Source organism: Halichoeres trimaculatus, unplaced genomic scaffold, assembly GCF_033239565.1.
Source record: "Halichoeres trimaculatus isolate MK-OKI-2021-1 unplaced genomic scaffold, fHalTri1.1 fHalTri1_scaffold_2, whole genome shotgun sequence".
In the NCBI taxonomy this organism is placed as follows: Eukaryota; Metazoa; Chordata; class Actinopteri; order Labriformes; family Labridae; genus Halichoeres; species Halichoeres trimaculatus.
In genome coordinates, this window is record NW_027437180.1 from 28,393,412 (window position 1) to 28,414,487 (window position 21,076).

At 39.5% G+C, this 21,076-nt stretch overlaps 4 protein-coding genes across 4 annotated transcripts; 3 read left to right on the forward strand and 1 right to left on the reverse strand.

The window, feature by feature from the left end:
• The first annotated feature begins 358 nt into the window (after positions 1-358).
• On the forward strand, positions 359-4,100 carry LOC141800232 (solute carrier family 22 member 7-like). Its single transcript, XM_074682657.1, has 10 exons — positions 359-739; positions 840-943; positions 1,876-2,030; positions 2,132-2,300; positions 2,404-2,527; positions 2,631-2,740; positions 3,103-3,317; positions 3,506-3,614; positions 3,761-3,967; positions 4,058-4,100. The coding sequence occupies exons 1-10, from the start codon at positions 359-361 to the stop codon at positions 4,098-4,100; spliced, it is 1,617 nt and encodes a 538-aa protein (XP_074538758.1).
• Positions 4,101-7,822: 3,722 nt separating this feature from the next.
• On the forward strand, positions 7,823-10,848 carry LOC141802703 (solute carrier family 22 member 7-like). Its single transcript, XM_074686338.1, has 9 exons — positions 7,823-8,203; positions 8,293-8,396; positions 8,486-8,640; positions 8,772-8,940; positions 9,478-9,601; positions 9,714-9,823; positions 9,922-10,136; positions 10,385-10,493; positions 10,638-10,848. The coding sequence occupies exons 1-9, from the start codon at positions 7,823-7,825 to the stop codon at positions 10,846-10,848; spliced, it is 1,578 nt and encodes a 525-aa protein (XP_074542439.1).
• Positions 10,849-11,427: 579 nt separating this feature from the next.
• LOC141802699 (ATP-dependent RNA helicase DHX15) lies at positions 11,428-18,003 on the reverse strand. The gene is made up of 14 exons (XM_074686323.1): positions 17,819-18,003; positions 16,436-16,784; positions 16,119-16,312; positions 15,835-15,994; positions 15,399-15,617; positions 15,140-15,307; positions 14,932-15,018; positions 14,673-14,822; positions 14,473-14,581; positions 14,203-14,394; positions 13,134-13,256; positions 12,589-12,779; positions 12,315-12,484; positions 11,428-12,225 (listed from the first exon to the last, which is right to left on the reverse strand). Exons 1-14 carry the CDS (start codon positions 17,881-17,883, stop codon positions 12,108-12,110), a joined length of 2,295 nt encoding a protein of 764 aa, XP_074542424.1. The 5' UTR covers positions 17,884-18,003; the 3' UTR covers positions 11,428-12,107.
• Positions 18,004-18,518: 515 nt separating this feature from the next.
• LOC141802711 (extracellular superoxide dismutase [Cu-Zn]-like) lies at positions 18,519-20,896 on the forward strand. Its single transcript, XM_074686350.1, has 2 exons — positions 18,519-18,633; positions 19,354-20,896. Exons 1-2 carry the CDS (start codon positions 18,620-18,622, stop codon positions 19,973-19,975), a joined length of 636 nt encoding a protein of 211 aa, XP_074542451.1. The 5' UTR covers positions 18,519-18,619; the 3' UTR covers positions 19,976-20,896.
• Positions 20,897-21,076: the final 180 nt, after the last annotated feature.

The following is a 21,076-nucleotide window of genomic DNA, read 5'->3' on the forward strand; positions in this document are numbered from 1 at the left end:
AAAGTGAATTTGCAGAATTTCACGGATATCCATAGCACTTCTAAATGATCAGGAGAACTGTAGGCTGCATTTTCCTTTCCTTTGGTTTGAAGGGACTTGATTTTTTCCTCTACCAGCACACTTTAATCCTTTGGAAGATGACCTCTCTGCAATATTCACTAAATATTAATTTTACCTTGTTTGGTTAGGTCATTTCTTTACACATTACACATGTTCTCTTAGCTGACCATTGACCAACAGGATTTTAAAGTGTCCAAAGGCTTTCGAGTCTTTTCAAATTTATGTACTGTCCTCTTGAAGTTGTGCATCTTGGCTTCATCTCTTGGTCCTCTTAAGTGTCACATCATCAGCTCAGAAGATGAAGTTTGATAATATACTCACAGAGTTGAACGGCTTTGGGAAATTCCAGCTCAAGCTAGCTCTGTTGTTGGTGATTCCTCGCATTACTTTGCCTTTTCACTATTTGCTCAACAACTTCATCGCTGTGATTCCTCCTCACCACTGCGACACCAGCTCTCTGGATGATGGAGGTATTTTCAAGAATTTATCCCAGGCAGAGCGGCTTGTTGTGAGTATTCCTATGCAGGAGGATGGGACTCTGAGCTCCTGTCAGATGTATTCAGAGCCTCAGTATCATCTGCTCTTCAACTCCTCCAACATCACTGAGCTCCCCACAGTGCCATGCCAGAATGGATGGGTTTACGACCACTCCACCTTCATATCTACTCTGGCCACAGATGTAAGGTTGATTTTTTTTTTCTATCATTGGTTGCACTAAACTTATATTCAAAGCAACTAAGAGCCACTTTATTCTTCTCTTTTTGTGTGTTTGTATACAGTGGGATCTGGTTTGTGATTATAGGAGGGCAAACAAAGTCACAGCCACTATCTATTTCATGGGGGTCATGACTGGAGCAGTGCTGTTTGGATACCTCAGTGACAGGTGTTCAAGTATCAAATCAGGTTTAATCCACATCAGGGTTTATGGCAATAACGGATTACACACTTGATTATTTTTTTTTGTACTGACCAAGAATAAAACAATAGAAAAATAAAAGTGAAAACCATTTAAGAGGATGAAAATTATCTTCTTGAAATAATCAGTCTTGTTGCTGCTTTCCCTTTGGCTTGAAAAGCTCACTAAGTCACTGCAGTAGTTAAAGAACTTGAAAAAATAACTTGTAGGAAATGATGCATGAAATCTGATTTTTTGCACCTTTCTCACCACACATCATGTTCATGAGAAAGATTCTAATAAAAAAAAAATGGTTACACTTTCCATTAGGGAACACATATTTGCTATTGAATAGGTGTTTACTAACATGCATATAAGTAGCATACTAGCCTTTCGTTAGTGTTCATTAAGCACTTATTAACACCTTAAACATAGCCTTATTGTACCTATATTACAATATGAATTAAGATTTTTAATTTCATTAACTCCTTTTTATCACTTAATGAATGTGAATAAATGCATTGTTGTACCTGAATAACGATGTGAATATTGGTATGAGTTATTAGGGCCTTGTAAAGGGGCAGTACCACAATAACAGTAATTCTTTATCACTTAAGATATGTGGACCCTGAAATTCACAAAAAAAAAAATCATGGTCAATACATAATATCGACTGTGAATGATTAATATATTGTGAAACGTCTTAATTCATATAGTGATTCTGGTAGAAAAAGGCTATGTTTAATAAGGTCTTAATAAGTGCTTAATAAACAGTAATGAAACGCGAGTATGCTTCTTATATGCATATCTATAAGCACGAATTAAAAGTGAATATGTGTTCCCTGATAGTACTGATAATGTTACCAAAAAAGGAATTAGATGGTCTTTTCTTTAAGTTTATAACTGTGTTCCTCTCACAGGTTTGGGAGGAAAAGAATGCTCCTTGTGTCCTACATTACTGCCCTCATCTTTGGATATGCCAGTGCATTTTCATATAACTTTGCCATGTTTGCTGTCCTGAGGTTCTGCACTGGAGTAGGATTATGTGGACTTAGTCTTATACCACCTGTTCTGTGTGAGTTTTTTTTATTTATTTATTTATTTATTTTTGTAAATGTGCACATATGAGACATGCATGGTTTAATAGACCTGGGTTATAATCATGGCTCCCCTCAGGTATTGAATGGATGGACATCAAGATTAGAGCTTCAGTGAGCGTTATAATGAGCCTGGACTGGAGTTTAGGTACTTCTGCTTTGTCTGGCATTGCGTACCTTGTGAGGGACTGGAGGTACCTTACTGCCACAGCAACCAGCCCACTGATTCTGGCCATTGCCATCTGGTGGTAAGACCAAAATTATAATGATAATTTAGATAGAGTACTGTGACTAGTTGAGACATGGATAAGATATTTAGAGCTGACATATTGTATGATGTCTTTGCTACAGGTGGGTTCCTGAATCTGCTCGATGGCTGATAAGTAACGGGAAGGTCCAAAGCGCTCATTTTTACCTGAGCAAGTGTGCACAAATGAATGGCAGAGAGCAGTTCATGGCTGATCTGAGGCCTGAGGTACCAGATTTTATATTTAGATATCAGACAATCAAACTCAAGTTTACATGCATACGACTCCAAATGGTTGTTACAAATATTTACTTTCCTTTTTGTTCCCTAGGATCTGTCCAAAGTAATTATTGTTGAAAATGAGAACAGAAAATATTCATATTTGGACCTCTTCAGGACCCCCAGGATGAGAATAATTGCTCTAATTACAAGCACTGTGTGGTAAGGAATTTTTTTTTTTTTTGTATTTTTCCCTTTAATCACATTTCAGAAGATTTGCATTTTACATACATTTCAAACTTCCCATGTAATTACTTAACATAAGCTTAACAAAAAAGGGAAGAATGACTGTAAAACCAGTCTTTTGTAGGTTACTATCATATTCAAATTAGATATAAATAACAAAATTTATTTGGAGGGGTTGTTTGCCACTCATCATCAGGAATCGGGCTGCTTGCTGTAGCTGGATATTCTCATTTCAACTCACCATACCTTTCAGATTTACATTACTGACACTACTAGCCAATTAGAGGAAACCCCCTTTTAAGGTCTGATATCCTGAACTTTCCCTCTGTCTTTAATAGGTTTGGAATGGCTTGTACATATTATGGAATCAGCTTAAATATTACAGGATTTGGTGTAGACATTTACCTGACTCAGTTCATCTTTGGCATCTGTGAAGTTCCAGCGAAGCTGTTTATCTTTTTCACCTTGAACAAAACTGGTCGACGGCTGAACCAGGCTGGATCACTCTTAATCACTGGACTGTGTATCCTCATCAACATGTTTATCAATCCAGGTGATCGATTCATGTCTGACCTTTTGTAAGCGTGTCATGTACCCAGTGATAATTTCATGATATTCTATTACAAAATATTTACTTGCTGAGCACAAAGTAAAATTCCAATCAGGTTATATGCAGTTTAAATTGGCAGTAAACAAAACAATTCACAAGGTTTTTGTTGTTGTTTGGTTTGTTCTTTTCAGATAAGGGGCCAATTAGGACAGCTGTGGCTGCTTTGGGCAAGATGTTTGCAGAGGCAGCTTTTACAACAGCATATCTGTACACAACAGAGCTTTATCCCACTGTAATGAGGTCAGTAAACTATCTGTCTTATTAACTTTATACATTCACAACTGTTCATTTAAGCAGCTTTCACCAAGGAGAGTTTCAATGATGTTTCATTCTGAAAGTGACTGTCCCTGGTTAAGTAATGGTGTGTATTTTTGGTCACTCATCAGGCAAAATGGACTGGGTTTCTGCTCCTGCATAGCTCGTATAGGGGTGTCTGTAGCCCCTCTCATCATGGTTCTCGATGAAGTGTGGTATCATTTACCCGGTACTATTTTTTCCCTGGTGGCGCTTGTTTGTGGGCTGGTAACTTTAGGCCTCTCTGAGACAAACAATGCTCGTCTACCAGAGACCATTGAGGATGTGGAACAGATAAGGTACTGGGACTTGAACTCAGATTAGATTCATACATTTGATTTATGGTTAAAATTGAAAATGTGACGAATAAAATGTGTTTTGTGTTTTAGAAGAGGATCTGTCCCTTCATCTGAAGAGAAACCGCCTCTGTGAAGATTTTTTTTTCGTCATATTCATGATCTCAATAGAACTTTGCAAATGACTGATCACCGTAGTGTAAATGAAAAGTGTGATTTTACTTAACTTTCTCTTTTTCCATTTGGTAAACAGGAATATCTCTGTCATCCTTGTAAAAATAAACCTCACAAACTGATAACTATTAAAAAAATAAATTAATTGCGTGGTGCCACAAGTGTCAGTGCTGTGTCTTGGGCTGTTTACTTCAAACATATCACCATTGTGACTTACATTTTAACATTTAGATTCACAGAATACTTTTAATTATTTATATCCCATGACTCATCAGGAAGGAAAGTTTTAAGTCCAGATCCTTGACCCTCACACCAGCTTAAACAAATACAACCAACAATAGAACCTTATCCAAGGATTAACTCATTGACACAGGTTTATGTGAAGAGAAGTTCACAAATTAACTTGTTTGAAGGTTCCTCTGGTAAAATCCAATGATGTCAAAAACTTATCCAAAAGTTCACTCCTAAATGTCAAATGATTTTCAAGCCTAAACATTTGAGGTAGCAAATATTTCCCTTTTCTTCACACACTTGAAACAAACAACAGGGTGAAGGCTGAAACAGGCTGAAGCACGTGTTTCAACTGGATTGTTTGTTATCAAGGTGAATGATTGATGTGAGTGCATGATCTCTTTCTTTACAAAGAGTAACTCAAAAAATCAATAAAAGACTAACACAATCCAGATTCCATGCAACCACCCAGAATCAAAGTGCAAACACACATTGTGCATTACATAAAAATGAAATTAGTCTGTGGTGGTGTAGATTCTGTTTTCTGCAAACCGTCGGGTTTTGTGATCCCTCCGTCCTAAGTTGTTCTGTAACTACTGACTCAACTAACTAAACCTTTAGCTTAAAACTACACTCTTTTTCTACATTCTTGTTGAAGCTAAAAACTAAAATAAAATGAAATTAAAAGTAGAACTGATTGGTTTGAAATCCCCATAAATAGGCCCAAAACAGACAGCCTGACTTTAACTCAAGCCAGCAGCACTTAAATGGATGTCATCCTCACTATTTCCTACTCTGTCCACTGTACAATCTCTTAAAAAAGGCTCCAAATAAATGATAAATTGATGAAAAAAGGGACTGGTTTTGAACAGGCAAAGCATATTGATCAGGACAGACAATCACTAAGGAAGACAATGGGGTCAGAACAATCAAATAAAACCCCAGTGGGGGAGAGGGTAGTGGGTGTGAAATTTAATGACAGGATGATTGATCAGGAGAGGTTATTGCTAAACCTGTCTAGTCAAAATGAGTGAAAGCCCATAATCATCTGATCACTGGAACAGGAAGAATGAAAGAGGGAAAGACAGGTAGGCAGACACATGAATGAACGGTGACAACATGAACATTAAAGTGTTAACCCGCCTCTCCCTTTTGACCTAACGCAGAGCTTCATTAAAAAGGTTGTAATTTGAAACCTTTTGAGATAACTTTTAACTGCAACAATGAAACAATGTGTTAAAATCCTTTAACTGAATGGAACATTGCTGAATATTCACCCCCTGTCAACATTATTTGATATAAATTAGGTAAGTCTTTCAAAAGGGCTGAGAGGAGTTTGAAAGTGATCTTAGAAACGTCTCCCTACTAGATATTTGCCTGATCATAATCCACACTTTAAAATGAGATTATCAGCACCAATATTGCTGGTTATTTTAAATTGCTACTTCTTAGCTTCTAGGTCGGGTCAAACAGGACCAGATTGATTTATGGCACGTCGGACTCTCTATGACAACACCAAGCCGGGTGACGAAGTTGAGTAGTAAAAAGAGATACAGCACAGAGATCTGTGCTTTTCTCTGTTGAAAGCGATTTTTGTGATTAATTTTGTAGTGATTGTGGACACAGGAGCCTAACTGTAATACAGAAAAAGGACAGAAGCACAAAAGAAAGCTAAACGGGAGAGCGATAAAGCCGGAGCTAAAGGCTAACTAGCCTTTTGCTCGGGCTGTGGTCTGTTCAAACTTGAGAGTCTATCAATAAAATGAAGAGTGAGGTAACGTTAGCTTAGCTTGGTAGATGACTGGCAGGACACAGCTAACCAAGTTTCACTAACGTTACACATTCTGGGCTGACAGTTGTGCTAAATAAATGCTAAACCACTTCCAAATTGACCGTGTTTACTTGTTGTCAAGTTGGCCTACAGACATGTCAGAGCACTGGGCTGTCGACATCACTAACATTTAGCCTTCTTAAAGTCACGTTTCAAACTGTAGCATAATATAACTGTACTGTTAAGTCCCTTACCTCAGCGTGTTGTATCCATAGACTGTATATAGAGTGGACAGCGTGGCTCCGCCATTTATTATAGTACAGTTTTGAAGCCAAAATTCCCCCGTCACAGGCGCAGCCATTGGTAGCAATTGCAGCCAGAGTCTGCACAGTAGAGACGATGAGGGATTCTGGGAGAATCTGAGTGGAGCTGGGTGACAAAAATAATAATTACTTTTTTTCTTTCGAGAGTCTAATCACTTCTTGACTCTAACACCCGACATGTTTTACAATCCCCAGAAAAAATACACGAGAACGGCAGCTGTCAGTCATTGATAAACCGTACATTAAGCCTCGTTTTTAACCTCGTATAACTAATAAAAACTAAACTTTTCAGAAAAAAGAGCACTTGAATACAAGACAGCCAAAGGATATCTTCAAATCACCACAACAATCAGATGTGAGAAACATTTCTACGAGGAGTATTAATTTTTTTTAAGTTTGACCACAGCCCATCTGGAATGGCTGGAAAGCCTGATTTTTTAACCCATACTGCAGCCAGTCACCAGGGGGAGCAGTTTTTGTGGAGACCTCACTTCAAGTCTAGCAACAGGACGTCCATTTTTTTTTTTTTTACAGTCTATGGTTGTATCCAGTAAAAGGTTGTCTTGAACAAAGAAAATTTGTTTCAAGCCAATCTCCATTTAATTCCAAAACAAACCCCTCCAACAAACACATGCCTCACTAAAAGTAATTTACAACAGTGTGCAAAGACTCTGGGCTACAAGGTGGCCAGGGAGGGTAATTAAAACAAATCCTCCTGAGAATCTTTAAAATAAAAAATGAAAAAAATAATCATACAGCTTTTGGGTTTTAAAAGATGACAAGGTATTAAAATATCTGCCAACCCCCTGTGTGTGTTTGTGTGTGTCAGAAAAGTAAGAATATGTTAATGATTAGTCTTTTTGTGTGTTTTAGAGGTCTTCTTAAAGGACGCCTCCCTATTTTGTGTTCTTTATTGCAGGGCAATTGAGCTGCCCTGTTAGCTAATGCTGATGTTTAACTAATGAGGTCAGTCCAAGATACACACTATCAAAATACGAGTTGGAATATAAAATTATACCTTCTTTTTTTTTTTAGAAACACTTTGGTTATGTTTAGGTGTATTGACTTAAAGAGATCTTTTTTCAGGTAATATAAAATAAAACCACACCTTGATCACATAGTGATGATCCCATTTTAATTATTACCACCAAACTTAGACTTTTCTTCACAATTGCGTTGACATGCGTTATTTTAATGGTTAAGTCAAGTTAAATATTCACAGTTTTAACAGCGGTCTAGCTGCAGAATGATGCAAAAGGTTCTGCTGCCTGAGTCTGACAGTGGACTGTCTCTCACCTGAGTAGGAATGTGTTTGTAAAACTTTTTTCACTTTGACAAGAGGGAAAGCTGCATCACACCATGAAGTTTGAGAACATTCTTGCAGATATCAATGGATTTGGGAGATTTCAGATCATGATCATTGTGATCAGCTTTATTGGTCGCTTCACACTTCCCTGCCATTTTATGCTCAACAACTTTATTGCGGCCGTTCCCTCTCACCACTGTGACATCAGCTTTCTGGATGATGAAGACACTTTTAAGAATTTATCCCCAGCGGACAGGCTTGTTGTGAGTATTCCAGTGCAGCAGGATGGGACTCCAAGTTCTTGTTGGATGTTTGAAGAGCCTCAGTATCATCTACTGCTTAACTCCTCCAACATCACTGAGCTTCATACGGTGCAGTGCCAGAATGGATGGGTGTACAACAACTCCACCTTCAAGTCTACCCTCACCTCAGAGGTGAAATGTATTTCTATTTATTTGTAAACTTAAAGTTAAATTAATATTTTCAGAGGCTAACTTAATTGCTATCTTTGTGTGTGTGAAAGTGGGACTTGGTGTGTGACAGAAGAGGTAAAAACAAAGCCACAGCTACCATCTTCTTTATTGGAGTGATGTTCGGAGCCATGACCTTTGGGAGTTTGAGTGACAGGTGCAGATTTCAGGCTAAATGTTATTCAGCTTAGAAATTCAACGACAGTTTTTCAATCCATGAAAATGAAAATGTTATCATCTCTGTAGGTTTGGACGGAGGATTATGCTACTGGTGTCATATGTGACTGGAATGCTCTTCGCCATTGCCAGCGCATTTTCTACGTCCTACGTGATGTTTGTGGTGCTGAGGTTCTTCACCGGGTTCTGCATCACTGGCATCGTCATCGTCTCAGCAGTTCTCAGTAACTCACTTCACACACAAGATGCTGTGCACAATCACATAAAAGCCTATAAAAGAACATGATCAGTGTTGTACATGTGACTTTCTCTGATTTTGAACCTTGCAAAGTGATCAGATGTGTGTTATTTGCAGGTGTGGAATGGGTGGACGTCGAACACAGGAAACTGGTGGGAGTGATTGACAGCTTATCGTGGACGTTTGGGAACACAGTATTTGCACTTATTGCATACTTGGTAAATGACTGGAGATGGCTGGTTGTTAGTGTCACCTCCCCTCTGGTCCTGGGCATCATCACCTGGAGGTATGAATCACAAATCTCTGGTCCTTGGGTAGCTACGACTGAAGTTGCATTTTGGGGTAAAACAAATACATTTGTAGATAGATAGATAGATAGATAGATAGATAGATAGATAGATAGATAGATAGATAGATAGATAGATAGATAGATAGATAGATAGATGAGCACTTTATTAATCCCTTGGGAAGGTTCCCTAAGCATATTCAGAAATTCAAACATATAAAGCACATAATTTTACAAAGCAGATGGAATCTGAAGTTAAATTATTTATCTTTTATTTCCCACCTGGTTTCCCTATCCATTGCCCCCCAGATCTAGCTGATTGTCCTTGTACTGAGAGGTTAGGGGAAAAGGACTATTTCATAGATAAATCCAATCAATATCTGTTAGGTGATTTGAAATTGTGGTTTTTCTTTATATAGGAAGAGAAACGTTATATTTTGGTTTCCACCCTAAAAGTATTTGTACATGAGAACAAAGCCAGGAGGAATTCATTTCAGTGTAAAACATCAGTGAAAATGTTTTATTCACCATCACTAGGTGGATGCCGGAATCAGCGAGGTGGCTGATAGCCAATGGGAAGCTGGTGCAGGCTCAGGCATATTTGAACAGATGTGCCAAGATGAACAGAAGAGAGGACTCAACTGACACACTCAATATAGAGGTTTGTTGTTTTGAGATGGTTGTAAAATCAACATTAGCATCTCACGATGTCATGAAAACACATTGTATAAGACTAGAAGGGTTGTGTAAGGATGTATTTTGTATTTTTCCAGACTCTTTCCACCATTGTTGTGACTGAAAAAACTGACAGGACCTACTCCTACCTCGACCTGATACGAACACCCAAAATGAGGAGACTGGCCCTCAGAACTGGGATACTGTGGTCTGTATTCAAAATACTGTCACACTCAAAAACTTCAGGGACGAATCTTTTTAGAATGTGACTTCGGATATTTTTGTCATCCCAATTTCTTCCTCCAGGTTTTGTGTGGCCAACGCTTTTTACGGCATCAGCTTCAACATTACAGGATTTGGTCTCAACATCTACCTCACTCAGTTCACATATGCTTTAGTTGAGCTACCAGCCAAAGTATCTGTTTATTATTTACTGGATAAGATTGGAAGAAGGCGCACTGAGGTGGGGTCACTTCTCCTGGCTGCACTCTGTCTTGGCATCAACATTGTTGTACCTAAAGGTGGGTGTTTGTTACAGTCTGCAGCCCGACTACATTTCAAAAGGGCTGTTTTGTTGTTTGATATAAATGATGTAAATGTTTTTGTAAAGTGTCTTGAAATAACATTTGTTATGATTTGGCGCTATATAAATAAAGATTGATTGATTGATTGATTGATTGATATACATGAAGATAAAATAAAACACAAGTGAGGAAGGATTTCATTATTCAAACATATAGTAGTAAAAAGTAATCTTGTATGTTTTCAGACATGTCTGTGGCCAGGACAGTGGTTGCCGTCATTGGGAAAGGGTTTTCTTCAGCATCATTTGGAACTGTTGTTCTCTACAGTTCAGAGCTTTATCCTACTGTAGTGAGGTAACTATACATGTACAACACAATGTATTTTGTTTTTTTAATCTGAACCAGTATACAAATAAATTGTCTATCTACAAAATCATTTGAAATCCTTAAGTACTCCAGAGTATAGAGTATGTTAGTAGAGTGTATTATGTTTTGTAGGCAGAACGGCATGGGTTACAACTCGTTCATGGCTCGACTGGGAGTAGCCGTGGCTCCACTGATCCTCCTGCTGGACGAGGTGTGGAGGGATCTACCACAGCTCGTCCTGTGCTGTGTGGCTTTGCTGGGTGGACTGGTGGCAAGTACGCTGTCAGAGACACGCAACCGGTTCCTGCCGGAGACCATAGAGGACATTGAAAAGCACTGGTAGTGAGCTGCTGGAGCCAGTGTGGATTTAAACTATAACTTTTAGTGGTTCAGAGTTCACTTGAAGATTTACTTTTCTGTTACTGAGATATTTGTTGGTTTGAAGGATATTTGGGGCAGGGTGAGAAAAAACTTAATTTGTTGGTTGAATACCTGTGTGTCACTTCATAATAGTACTGTACAATGACTGGTTAAATGTGGTACAAGGTAGTTGCTCCATAACCTTTTAGGACCCTTTGAAACTGTCCATCTTCAACAAAAAGCTATGACAACTGATAATTAAGTATTAATAATCACCTTTATTGCTAAGTATTTCTATAGAATATAACTGTTCAAATAAGTTTAACGAAGAAGTGTCAAGGTTCTCTGTTTTTAGCTTCCTAAGTGTAAATTGTCTCCACTTCTTTGACATGAAACTTAATTTTTAAGCTGTGGACCAAAAACCACACAACATCACCTCTGGGTATAGAAGTTGGTGTTGAAAATGTTCAACTGTTTCTTGAAACAAAAACTCTTCAATCCAAACAACAGTTATTATTTATAATGTGAAAAAGTTATGAAAAGACAGAAAGTTGGCACATTATGTGTAATCACCCATCTGTCTGTTTAAGCCAAAATTTCTGGAATTTCTGGTAGTAAGTTGATCCATTTATATATATATCACTCTGCTTTCTGTACAGTCCAACTAGAACTCAGTGAGTGCTTAATCGTCCCAGTTGATCAGAATCTGTGCTCCGTATTAAAAAGTATATGTATGACAAATGGAACTCCAACCAAGAAATGGAGAAAAAGAAATCAAATGGACTACATGTGTGACAATAAAGTAGGCTGAAAGATTTCTGTCTGACTCTGTGCGTTGTTTGTTACACAGTAAATAAAAACCTGTAATAACACTTTGCAGTGATGTGGTTCACTCGCTCTTTACACAGAAGTTAAGTCAAAGCTCCTTTATTAAAGAAACAGAGCAAGCACATTTTCAATTACTCATCAACCCCCTAAAGGAAAGTCAATCACATCTAGGTGACGTTTCTGATATTCCTTTTGAAAATCTTCATAGCCAGGTCTAATATTTTACGCTGATATTTCATCTGACATTACATTTAGTTACAGAGTTAACATTGATGGGGAAAAAGAAGAAAACGGGAAACAAAAAGCAAACAAATATAAAAATCAAAAAAAAAAAAAAAAACATGAAATACAATGATACATAAGATCTAAAACTAAAGTACACAACTGTTGTCCAGGACACTTGTTGGCTATTGTTCAGTACTGGGAATACTCCTTGCTCTCTAGTTTGGCAATGATTCGCTCCAGCTGTCGTTTAGCTTCACATTGTGGGAAGTTACTCATTTCATAGTACTGAGGGGCAATCTTCACCAGCCTGAGGAGAGATATCATTAACAAGGTTATTAGGAAATCACAGACAAACAAAGATCAGTTTGAAGATTTATCAGATGAACATAAACCTACCACTCTGGTTTGATATCTGTGCAAGTGCGGATATAGTTTTTGGTGGTGAGGACAAACTCGTTGTAGAGCACCCACTCAGGTTTGTGGTCCAGGACTGTTGATGGATGCAGTTGGACCACTTGGTTGTCTTTGACTGTGAGGTAATGACCTGTGCGCTCCAAATGAGCCACCTGGAGTATAATGAAGAGATAATTACAGGCATTAGCAACATGTGTCCACAAGTGGCTGTCATGCAAAATGAGACACAGACACATTAACCACCACATGTGTTTACCTGCATGAAGAAGCCGGTGCAGAGCGCTCTGCGGATGTTGATGTAGTAATCCCTGCTGGTGAACTCTGTGCTCCGGCGGGGCAGGTTGAAGCGGTCCATGATCCTGGAAAGCTGCTGCCGCACGTTGTCAGCAGACATCAGTGAGCGGTAGTTTACAAAGTTGTCATAGCACCACTGGTTAGACTCGTGGTCTGGAGGGATGATAAACAAAACAACAATCAGATCTAAGAAGCTTACGATGTAACTGTTAGGTAAAAGATATTCACCCTACACTAATTGATCATTTACATAATAGAGCATCAAAGTGCGTTGGTCAGTCATGTGAAATTTGGGGGTAATGACATAGAAGTTGTTCATTTTCCTGTTTTAACTCTGCAGAGCCCTGAGGTGATGAGGGCTTCTTACCTCCTCTGAAACTGATTCTGTCAGAATCCATGATAGGTCAATATGTGAGATATTTGTTTTTTATTAAATTGAAGTAGTTTTCGTTGAACAGGGAGGTAAACATGTCTTCAAGATAAAGCATAAGCTACATGGATGCTCACTTTGTTTGAAGGCATGGTAGACGTTGAGCAGCGTCAAGTGGTCCCCGTCGATGTGAGCAAACCTCATCTTGGACTCGTCTGCTGCCTTCTTAGCCTCCGTGGGGCGGACAAAACACTGTGGGACTAAACAAGGTTGGTATGGGCCCCAACAAAGCCGCCCATAGGGATGAGTCAAACATTCACAGAAAAATGGAGCAAAGCCTATGATGCTAGGGCACTGGACACTGGGCTGGGACAGGGCAGGACCACAAGCTCTATCAAAGGGGGGGGCTGCAGTCTTTTCTCATGGTCATCCCCAACTGCTATGGCTATTAGCTTGTAGAGTGGGGCAGTCATTTAACCACATCTGTAAAACAAGAGTTTTCACACAACTATAAAGTGTTAGGGACATTAGCAATGGTCTATCAAGGTTCAGAAATACTTTAAGAGAGCAGATCATTTTCACACTTTAAGGCTTAACATGATAACTGTTTACTATGATATTTTAAAAAAATCAAGATACCTAAATTCAGTGTTAAAATGTTTTTTTTTAAACAAACATGATGAGTATGACATGTTTAAGTGGTGCCTGCCCTATCCACGTGCTTGGCTGGTGAAATTAAATTCATACAGCCAACATATTTGACGTGTATGAGAGCTTCAACACTAAAATAATTGTCCATAGTGAGATATTAAACCTCAGTATGATTCAAGATCTGACAAGATAGTTAGCTTTAACTATCACTCACAAAAGAACCTGTATTTGTGACCTTAAATTTTAAAGTTTTTGTATTTAAGTTATGACTGAATGTAACAGAGTGGCAAATGATTTGACTCTAATTTGATACAAAAATTATAGACAAAAAAAATCCAATTCAGTGTTTCTGTACATTTTGTATGAATTTGAATGCGAAACATTATCCAGTTCAATTTGTGAAATACTTAGTCCCTCTCTCTGTTCACTCTTACTAAAAGCTGCAAACAAGCCATATATTAAGTAGGACACTTCCAGTCAGTACTGATGTGTTTAACCATGAAACACTTGGCCTACAGAAGGCAACGAAGACGTTAGCCCAGTCCTGGGCATTACCTGACAGCATGGCAGTAATGGAAAGGATCTCATTAGAGCAGTTAAACTCGCAGCTGGCAATGACCATCTTGGCCAGCTGTGGATCCAGAGGAAACTCTGCCATCATGGAACCCAGCTCTGTCAGGTCTCCATCGTCATTCAGAGCAGCCAGGTAATTCAGCAGCTCCAGGGCCCTCATCAGTGTCTCAGGAGCTGCAGAGACAGAATAATGCCTTAGTAGAGATCAAGACATGTATTGCTGTTCAGTCAAAGTCTTACAAACAAACTCACCTGGTGGATCCATGAAGTCAAAGTGCACAAGGTCATCAATACCCAGCTTCTTCAGCTGCAGCACAACAGATCCCAAGTTTGACCGGAGAATCTCAGGGTATGTGTTGTCCTGTAGGAGGAGGGGAGGCTTTGAGCATTAGTAAACATAAATAGGAAAGTGAAGCATCATCTGTATTTATCAAAAGACATTCAACACTTGCCTGCATCTCTGTTTTGTAGGCCTTCTCTGTGTAAAGGCGGAAACACTTTCCTGGTCGAGTTCTGCCAGCTCGTCCTGCCCTCTGCTGGGCGGAAGCTTTACTGATGGCTGTGACGAGCAGAGACTCCACTCTGATACGGGGATTGTAAACCTGGACAAAGATTAGAAATCAAGTTTGAATTCAACACAGACACAAGAACTAATGAAGTAACATTGCACTGACAACAGAAATGAAGTGACAGGTGTTTCACTTCACTCACCTTTTGCTTTGCAAATCCTGGATCAATGACAAACACCACACCGTCAATTGTCAGAGAGGTCTCAGCAATGTTTGTCGAAACCACAACCTGAAAATAAAGCAACAAGTTGTTAAGCTCGATACACATACATTTTATAGTTCTAACTTTAACACTATTGACACCTCTTGAAAACAAAGGAAATCTCCCCATTAAATCATTCTGATTGTACCTTTCTTCCTATTGCACCGTTGGGTTTTCTTGGAGGAGGGGGCTCAAAGATCCTTTGCTGCTGCTGTGGTGGCAATGTGGAGTACAGTGGAATGATTTTGATGTCTCCAACTTCAGGTCCAAGATCATCTACCTCACGCTTAATCCGTTTGCAGGCCTCATCGATTTCCTGTGAGAGAAATTCAATTTGACTTTAAGTATGCTGGGAAATTACAATGATGAGACTGTGATGAACGTTTCAACTGAGCCAAAATTCTCACCTCTTGACCAGTGAGAAACAGAAGGCAGTCTCCTTCATCTTCCTCACACATGTGAATCTGGATGACAGTGCGGATTGCTGCCTCTAGGTAGTCTCGCTCTGGTTCAGGGGTGTAAAAAATCTCTACAGGGTGTGTGCGTCCCGGAATAGTCAGAAGGGGACAGTTGTCAAAGTACACCTGGAACTTTCCAGCATCCAGTGTGGCACTCATGACAATCACCTGAAAAGGAGAGGAAGCATCCACTTAATATCTCATTTTATGGTGTTAAAACTCTTGTTTACATATTTAAGTGTTGTTAAAAGAGAAAAGTAATTCACATGTCTCTCTGTTAATGCACCGTTATATATGTCAGTCAGTGGCATTTAGCATTACTAAAATAAAAAGAGACTATAAAATGAAGTAAAGGAATTAGTTATTATAGAAATGTCGACAATACCTTCAGATCTGGCCTTTGGCGGACCACCTCCTTAAGGACTCCCATCAGGATATCTGTGGCCAGAGTTCTTTCGTGGGCCTCATCAAGAATGATCACTCCATATCGCTCCAGCAGCGGGTCGTTCATAGCTTCTCGTAGCAACATACCATCAGTCATATACCTAAAAAAAAAAAAAGAGCAGATAATGCTTCACTGAATTGGACACATGTGATGAACCAATGACACAGATTACTCTATGCCCATACAAAGATGTGCCTGTGCATTAGCAGACCTCACACACTCACTTTAGAATTGTCTTGGCAGAGCTGCAGTCTTCAAATCGGATGGAGTAGCCCACTTCCTGTCCAAGCATGACGTCCATTTCATCTGCCACTCTCTGGGCCACACTCATAGCAGCCACTCTCCTGGGCTGAGTGCAAGCCACTGCTCGCTTAGGTCCAGGTAAGCCCCTCACCATGTCCACACACCACTGTGGGATCTGAGGGTTGAAGCAAAATTTGCAGTTTCCTTTAAAAATGAGTTTCTAGGTTTTAGCATCATCTCTGTAATGGTTAAAATGTTCTTGCTAAAAGGGCACCAGCTGATTTGATTTATGTCAGACCTGAGTCGTTTTTCCAGAGCCTGTCTCTCCGACAAGCACAAAGCTCTGATGCCGTGTAATGATGTCACTGAAGCTTTCCTTGTACTCCCACACTGGGAGCTGTAACCTCTTCTTAAGGATCTCATAGTAGCGAGGCGTATGCGGCAAGTTGGTGAAGGGGTTGATCTGCTGGTGCATGGCCATCTGCTTCACGGGCACCAAGCCTGGCATGACCCCTGTGCTGTTAGCTGCCGCAGTAGGTGGCTTCGAATCTCTGTCACGGTCTCGGTCCCTGTCACGGTCCCGATCCCTGTCTCGGTCCCTGTCCCTAGAGCGGTCCTCACGGTCTCTGTCACGGTCCCTATCCCTCCTGTCAACAAGGAGAATGTGCATAAGTACACACAGCAGGTTGCATGTGAACACTGCAATAAAAACTATTACCTGGAGCATCACCGTGTTCATATGGTGTGGGATGAAAAGCAGGGATGGGACGGTTTATGTAGTGATAGTGACAAAGTGTTTGATCCTTACGATAAGGCAGCAGAGTGAAAAGAACACAAATCATAATTTGACTGTCATATTTACAATTATGATGTGGATGTGGAATTGATTTTCAAGTCAACTACTTGCAATTGTGGACATTTTGGAATGACACAGGATTTCAACCTGCCTCTATGTCTTCAATCTTAAGCATAAGATTTGAGGCAGAAATTCATAGCACATTTTAAAATAATGTAACGGGCATATCATAAAAATATTAAAAAATTTAATAGTTGAAAAACATGAAATAAGCACACAGCCGTTTGTCGACCGGCAACTCAAATGGATGTAAACAAACCTTTATCTAACTATTTAACCAAACTGCGAGTGCATGAAGTGAAGTGAGCTGACCATAACACAGCTCTCTGAGTTATGAATCCCTTTAAAGTTACAGTTAGCACCCGTTATCGCGCAACACAAAACGCTTTGTCTTAAAGCGATACATTGTCTCTAGAAACGAACTCCAAATATCTGATTCTGCAATGCTCTGTAGCACCTGGTTGGCCCCCGGTAACAGAATTCGGGCTAGCTGGCTTCATGCTTGGTTAACGTTAGCTCACACGTGCCTGAACGTTGAGGCTAAGGTAGCTAACGTGAGCTGGTTCATTTGTTAGCTGATGTTAGCCGACCCGTGGAAGGTTATTCACGCAATATAGTTGGCTCATTAAATTACTACATGAGGAAGTCGTTGCAGTACGATTGAGATGCCGTTGTTGAGGCGACAACTTCAGAGACAACAACTCAGATTACATTTTGTCTCTTTATTGTAAGTCATGGTGGCTGTTAGCCAGAAATAACTAACATCAGCTAACGGTCATCTCTACCTGGTTGTCGCGGTCACAGCAGCTTCAGAGCTCTACTTACCCCTCAGACCTCTTCTTAGTGGAAGAATAGTCATCGCCCAAATCCAGCCGATGTCTTTTCGACATCTTTGGGTACAACTGTAGCTTTTCTGCGATATATCAACGCGAACACAATTCTACCGGGCAATATGGACCTCTCTCTGCTTCCTGTGCTTGTGTTTTCCTCCTTTCAAATGAATGTTGAGGAGGAAGAGCAGATAACAACACCGCCACCTGGTGGTCTGGAGTGCGTCAGTTCTAGTCATCTCAGTTTGTGCGCAAGGAGACGAAAATGTAGTTTTGTTTTTCTATCATCCACGGAAATGTGTTTCTCTTTCAGGAACCTGCAAGACTTCTTAGTCTGCGCTTTTACAGCCGACCTTAGCTCAGATAGGCCTACATTCAGTTTGATTTGGGGACTGACAACATGAATTTTAAAATGATGAAATAGTGAAAATTTACTCCTGGCCTTCGGCCAAAAGTGAAACGAACCATATCAACTTTACCTGTTTTTTTTGTATGTTCTCTGTTATATTAACAATTTTTCTATATTTTTTCTCAACACTCCTAGTTTCCATTTAGAGATGTACAGGGTAAACGTAGACATGCCACACAGCAACAAAAATGCACTCCCCATGGTGAAGAAGCTTAGCCGCCTGTGCTTACTGGTTGCCGGGTAGGCCAACCTCTGCTCCTCCCTCTGAGAGTAACGCCCCCTGAGATTCTTATACAAGACTTTCAATAAACCCTTCATTTTCACCACTTGGACGACCAACGGTGAGGCAGAAAACTACATTTAACAGCGATTCGTTTTAATACTGACATGCATCTGCACGGGTAGGTGGATGTCTGCCGCGCCTCTGTGTGTCTGTGAGTTTTGGGGTTGTTTAATTTAAAATGTTGCAAAAACTACTGCGACAACATCTTTGTTTACTGAAATGACTGCCGTACTTAATCACGTGTTGATTTTTGCTGTAATACCCACATGGGTGTGTATTACAGGTATTACCGTCATGATGCTCACCTACTTTGAGTATGGTGATAAACAATAGGTGTGAGAGTTTAATTTGCAGGGGAAGATATTGACCAATCATTCTTGGAAGTAAGTGATAACTGAGGTCTAAAGTTACCTTAAAATCATGTGACATTCTGGTATTTAAGGGGGGTTGTTGTACTTAAAGATAGTCTCAACAGAGGAAACTCTGTATGTGTTTTGAAGTGTTTAACTGTTCTGAAAAAGGGCAGCATCTTTCAGGAACTTGATGTACTTCTCTCTAGGAGTAACCACTTCTGCAGTTTGCACTTTCAAAAGTGCAAGTAAGTAAGTAAGGTGATACAAAATGTGAGAAAATAAACCACCCATCTGCTTTAAAATATGTCTTATTCATTTGATGTGACCGAGGAATAGATTGTATACTGAAATGATTTATGACTTATGTTTAAGGCCTTGAGTAGCTGGTATTCAAAAATAACTTTTTTGCTTTAAAGGATTTTTTTCACCCCTGTACATTAACTTGATGATTTGTTAAAGAAAAGCTCCCTTTGAATGTGTTTCAGAACATCATGCATACTGGGAGCAGCCCTGTTGGTTCTCCTGGCAGGCGATCAACAATTCGTCTCAGCTACCCCAATGGAGGTCTTTGATAACAATGGCACAATGTTTGCAGCCTGTAAAGTGAGACCCAGTAGCACTCTACAAGAGGGTCTGCCCAAAGTGTCTGGCCAGGTGCTATTCAGACAGGAATACCCTCTGGGAGTACTCGAGGTCCTTCTCAGGTTCAACGGCTTCCCCAAAGAGGAGGATTCAGAGCCTAGAGCCGTGCACATCCATCAGTACGGGGATTTGAGCCAGGGCTGTGACTCCACAGGAGGACACTACAACCCATCAGGGGTGCATCACCCCGACCACCCTGGAGACTTCGGGAACTTTATACCCCAGGAAGGAAAAATCAACACAATGATTGAGTCAAAGGCAACACTGTTTGGCGGGGAGTCTGTGATTGGAAGAGCTGTGGTGATCCATGAAAAGATCGATGACCTGGGACAGGGAGGGGATGCTGGGAGTCTGCTGCATGGAAACGCAGGCCGGAGGCTCGGCTGCTGTGTCATCGGGGTCTCCTCCTCCAGTCTGTGGAAAGTGCAGCATAAGCAGTACACCAGAAGGCTGAGGAAAAATTAATTCTGCTCTTTTAGCCCATGTCTACTTTTAAATTTGACATTTATACTTTTTAATTCATGCGTTGTACTAACTTGTTCTAATAGGGATCTTTAACAATCAAATACTATGTATAAAACCAAAAAAAAGATTTAAAAAAAAAATACAATCTGTTTATTGGTTATATGCCATGAAATTTGGTGCAGCCTTTTAGTTTTTCCATCATAATTTCTGACCAAATACTCACAAACATGTCAATTCCAAAAGTTGTAGTCATTGTGTTTTTGGTGCTAATTTCAAACCCTGACAAAAATGAAACCATTCTGGGCTCCATTCTTCAAACAGTTTTACTAATGACAACAAGCTGTTAGTTGAAAGTCTTTATTTTTCAGAAATAAATACAGTCTCTTTGCATTTCTTTTACACACATTCTATACGTATAGAGTAGCTCTGTCTTTTCTATGTGGTCAGATGATATTTGTTGTCACCATAAAAACAACCAAAATGTTTGTGCTGGTAGTGTACATGTTGCTTCACTGTATTGAAATCAAACAGTTTTGTAAATGTATTGGTGAATTCCTGTTCACCAAATATGTTCGAAAGCTGCCTTCTAAGGTAAGAAAAACCCAGTAACCAGGGAAAGTGTGATCTCTTAGGGATATGAAGTGTATTCAAATTCAGCATTTTTAAATACAGAACTTTTGCAAAGCTTTGATAAAGCAATATGATTAAAATGTTCAGCAATGTGTACTAGCAGAAAGATTTGTTGATTAAATGTGAAAAAAACAGATGTGGTATCTCCACAGCAATAAAACATATCTGCTTCTTAGCTCAAATATTGTCTGGTGTATGTTTTTGATTTATTAGTGTATAAATGTTTAATTGACAGCAAAACTAAAGGAAGTTATAAGAGTCACTGTCAGAGCTACATTCCACTTTCATGTTTATAATAATAATAATAATAATGCATTTTATTTATACTGCACTTTACATTCACACAATCTCAAAGTGCTACAGAGAAAGAATAAGAATAGGACACAAATTAAAAAAAAAAATTTTAAAAGCAATTTAAAAACAATTAAGACACCTTAAAAAAATCCTATCTAAAAATAGATTCTAGGAGTT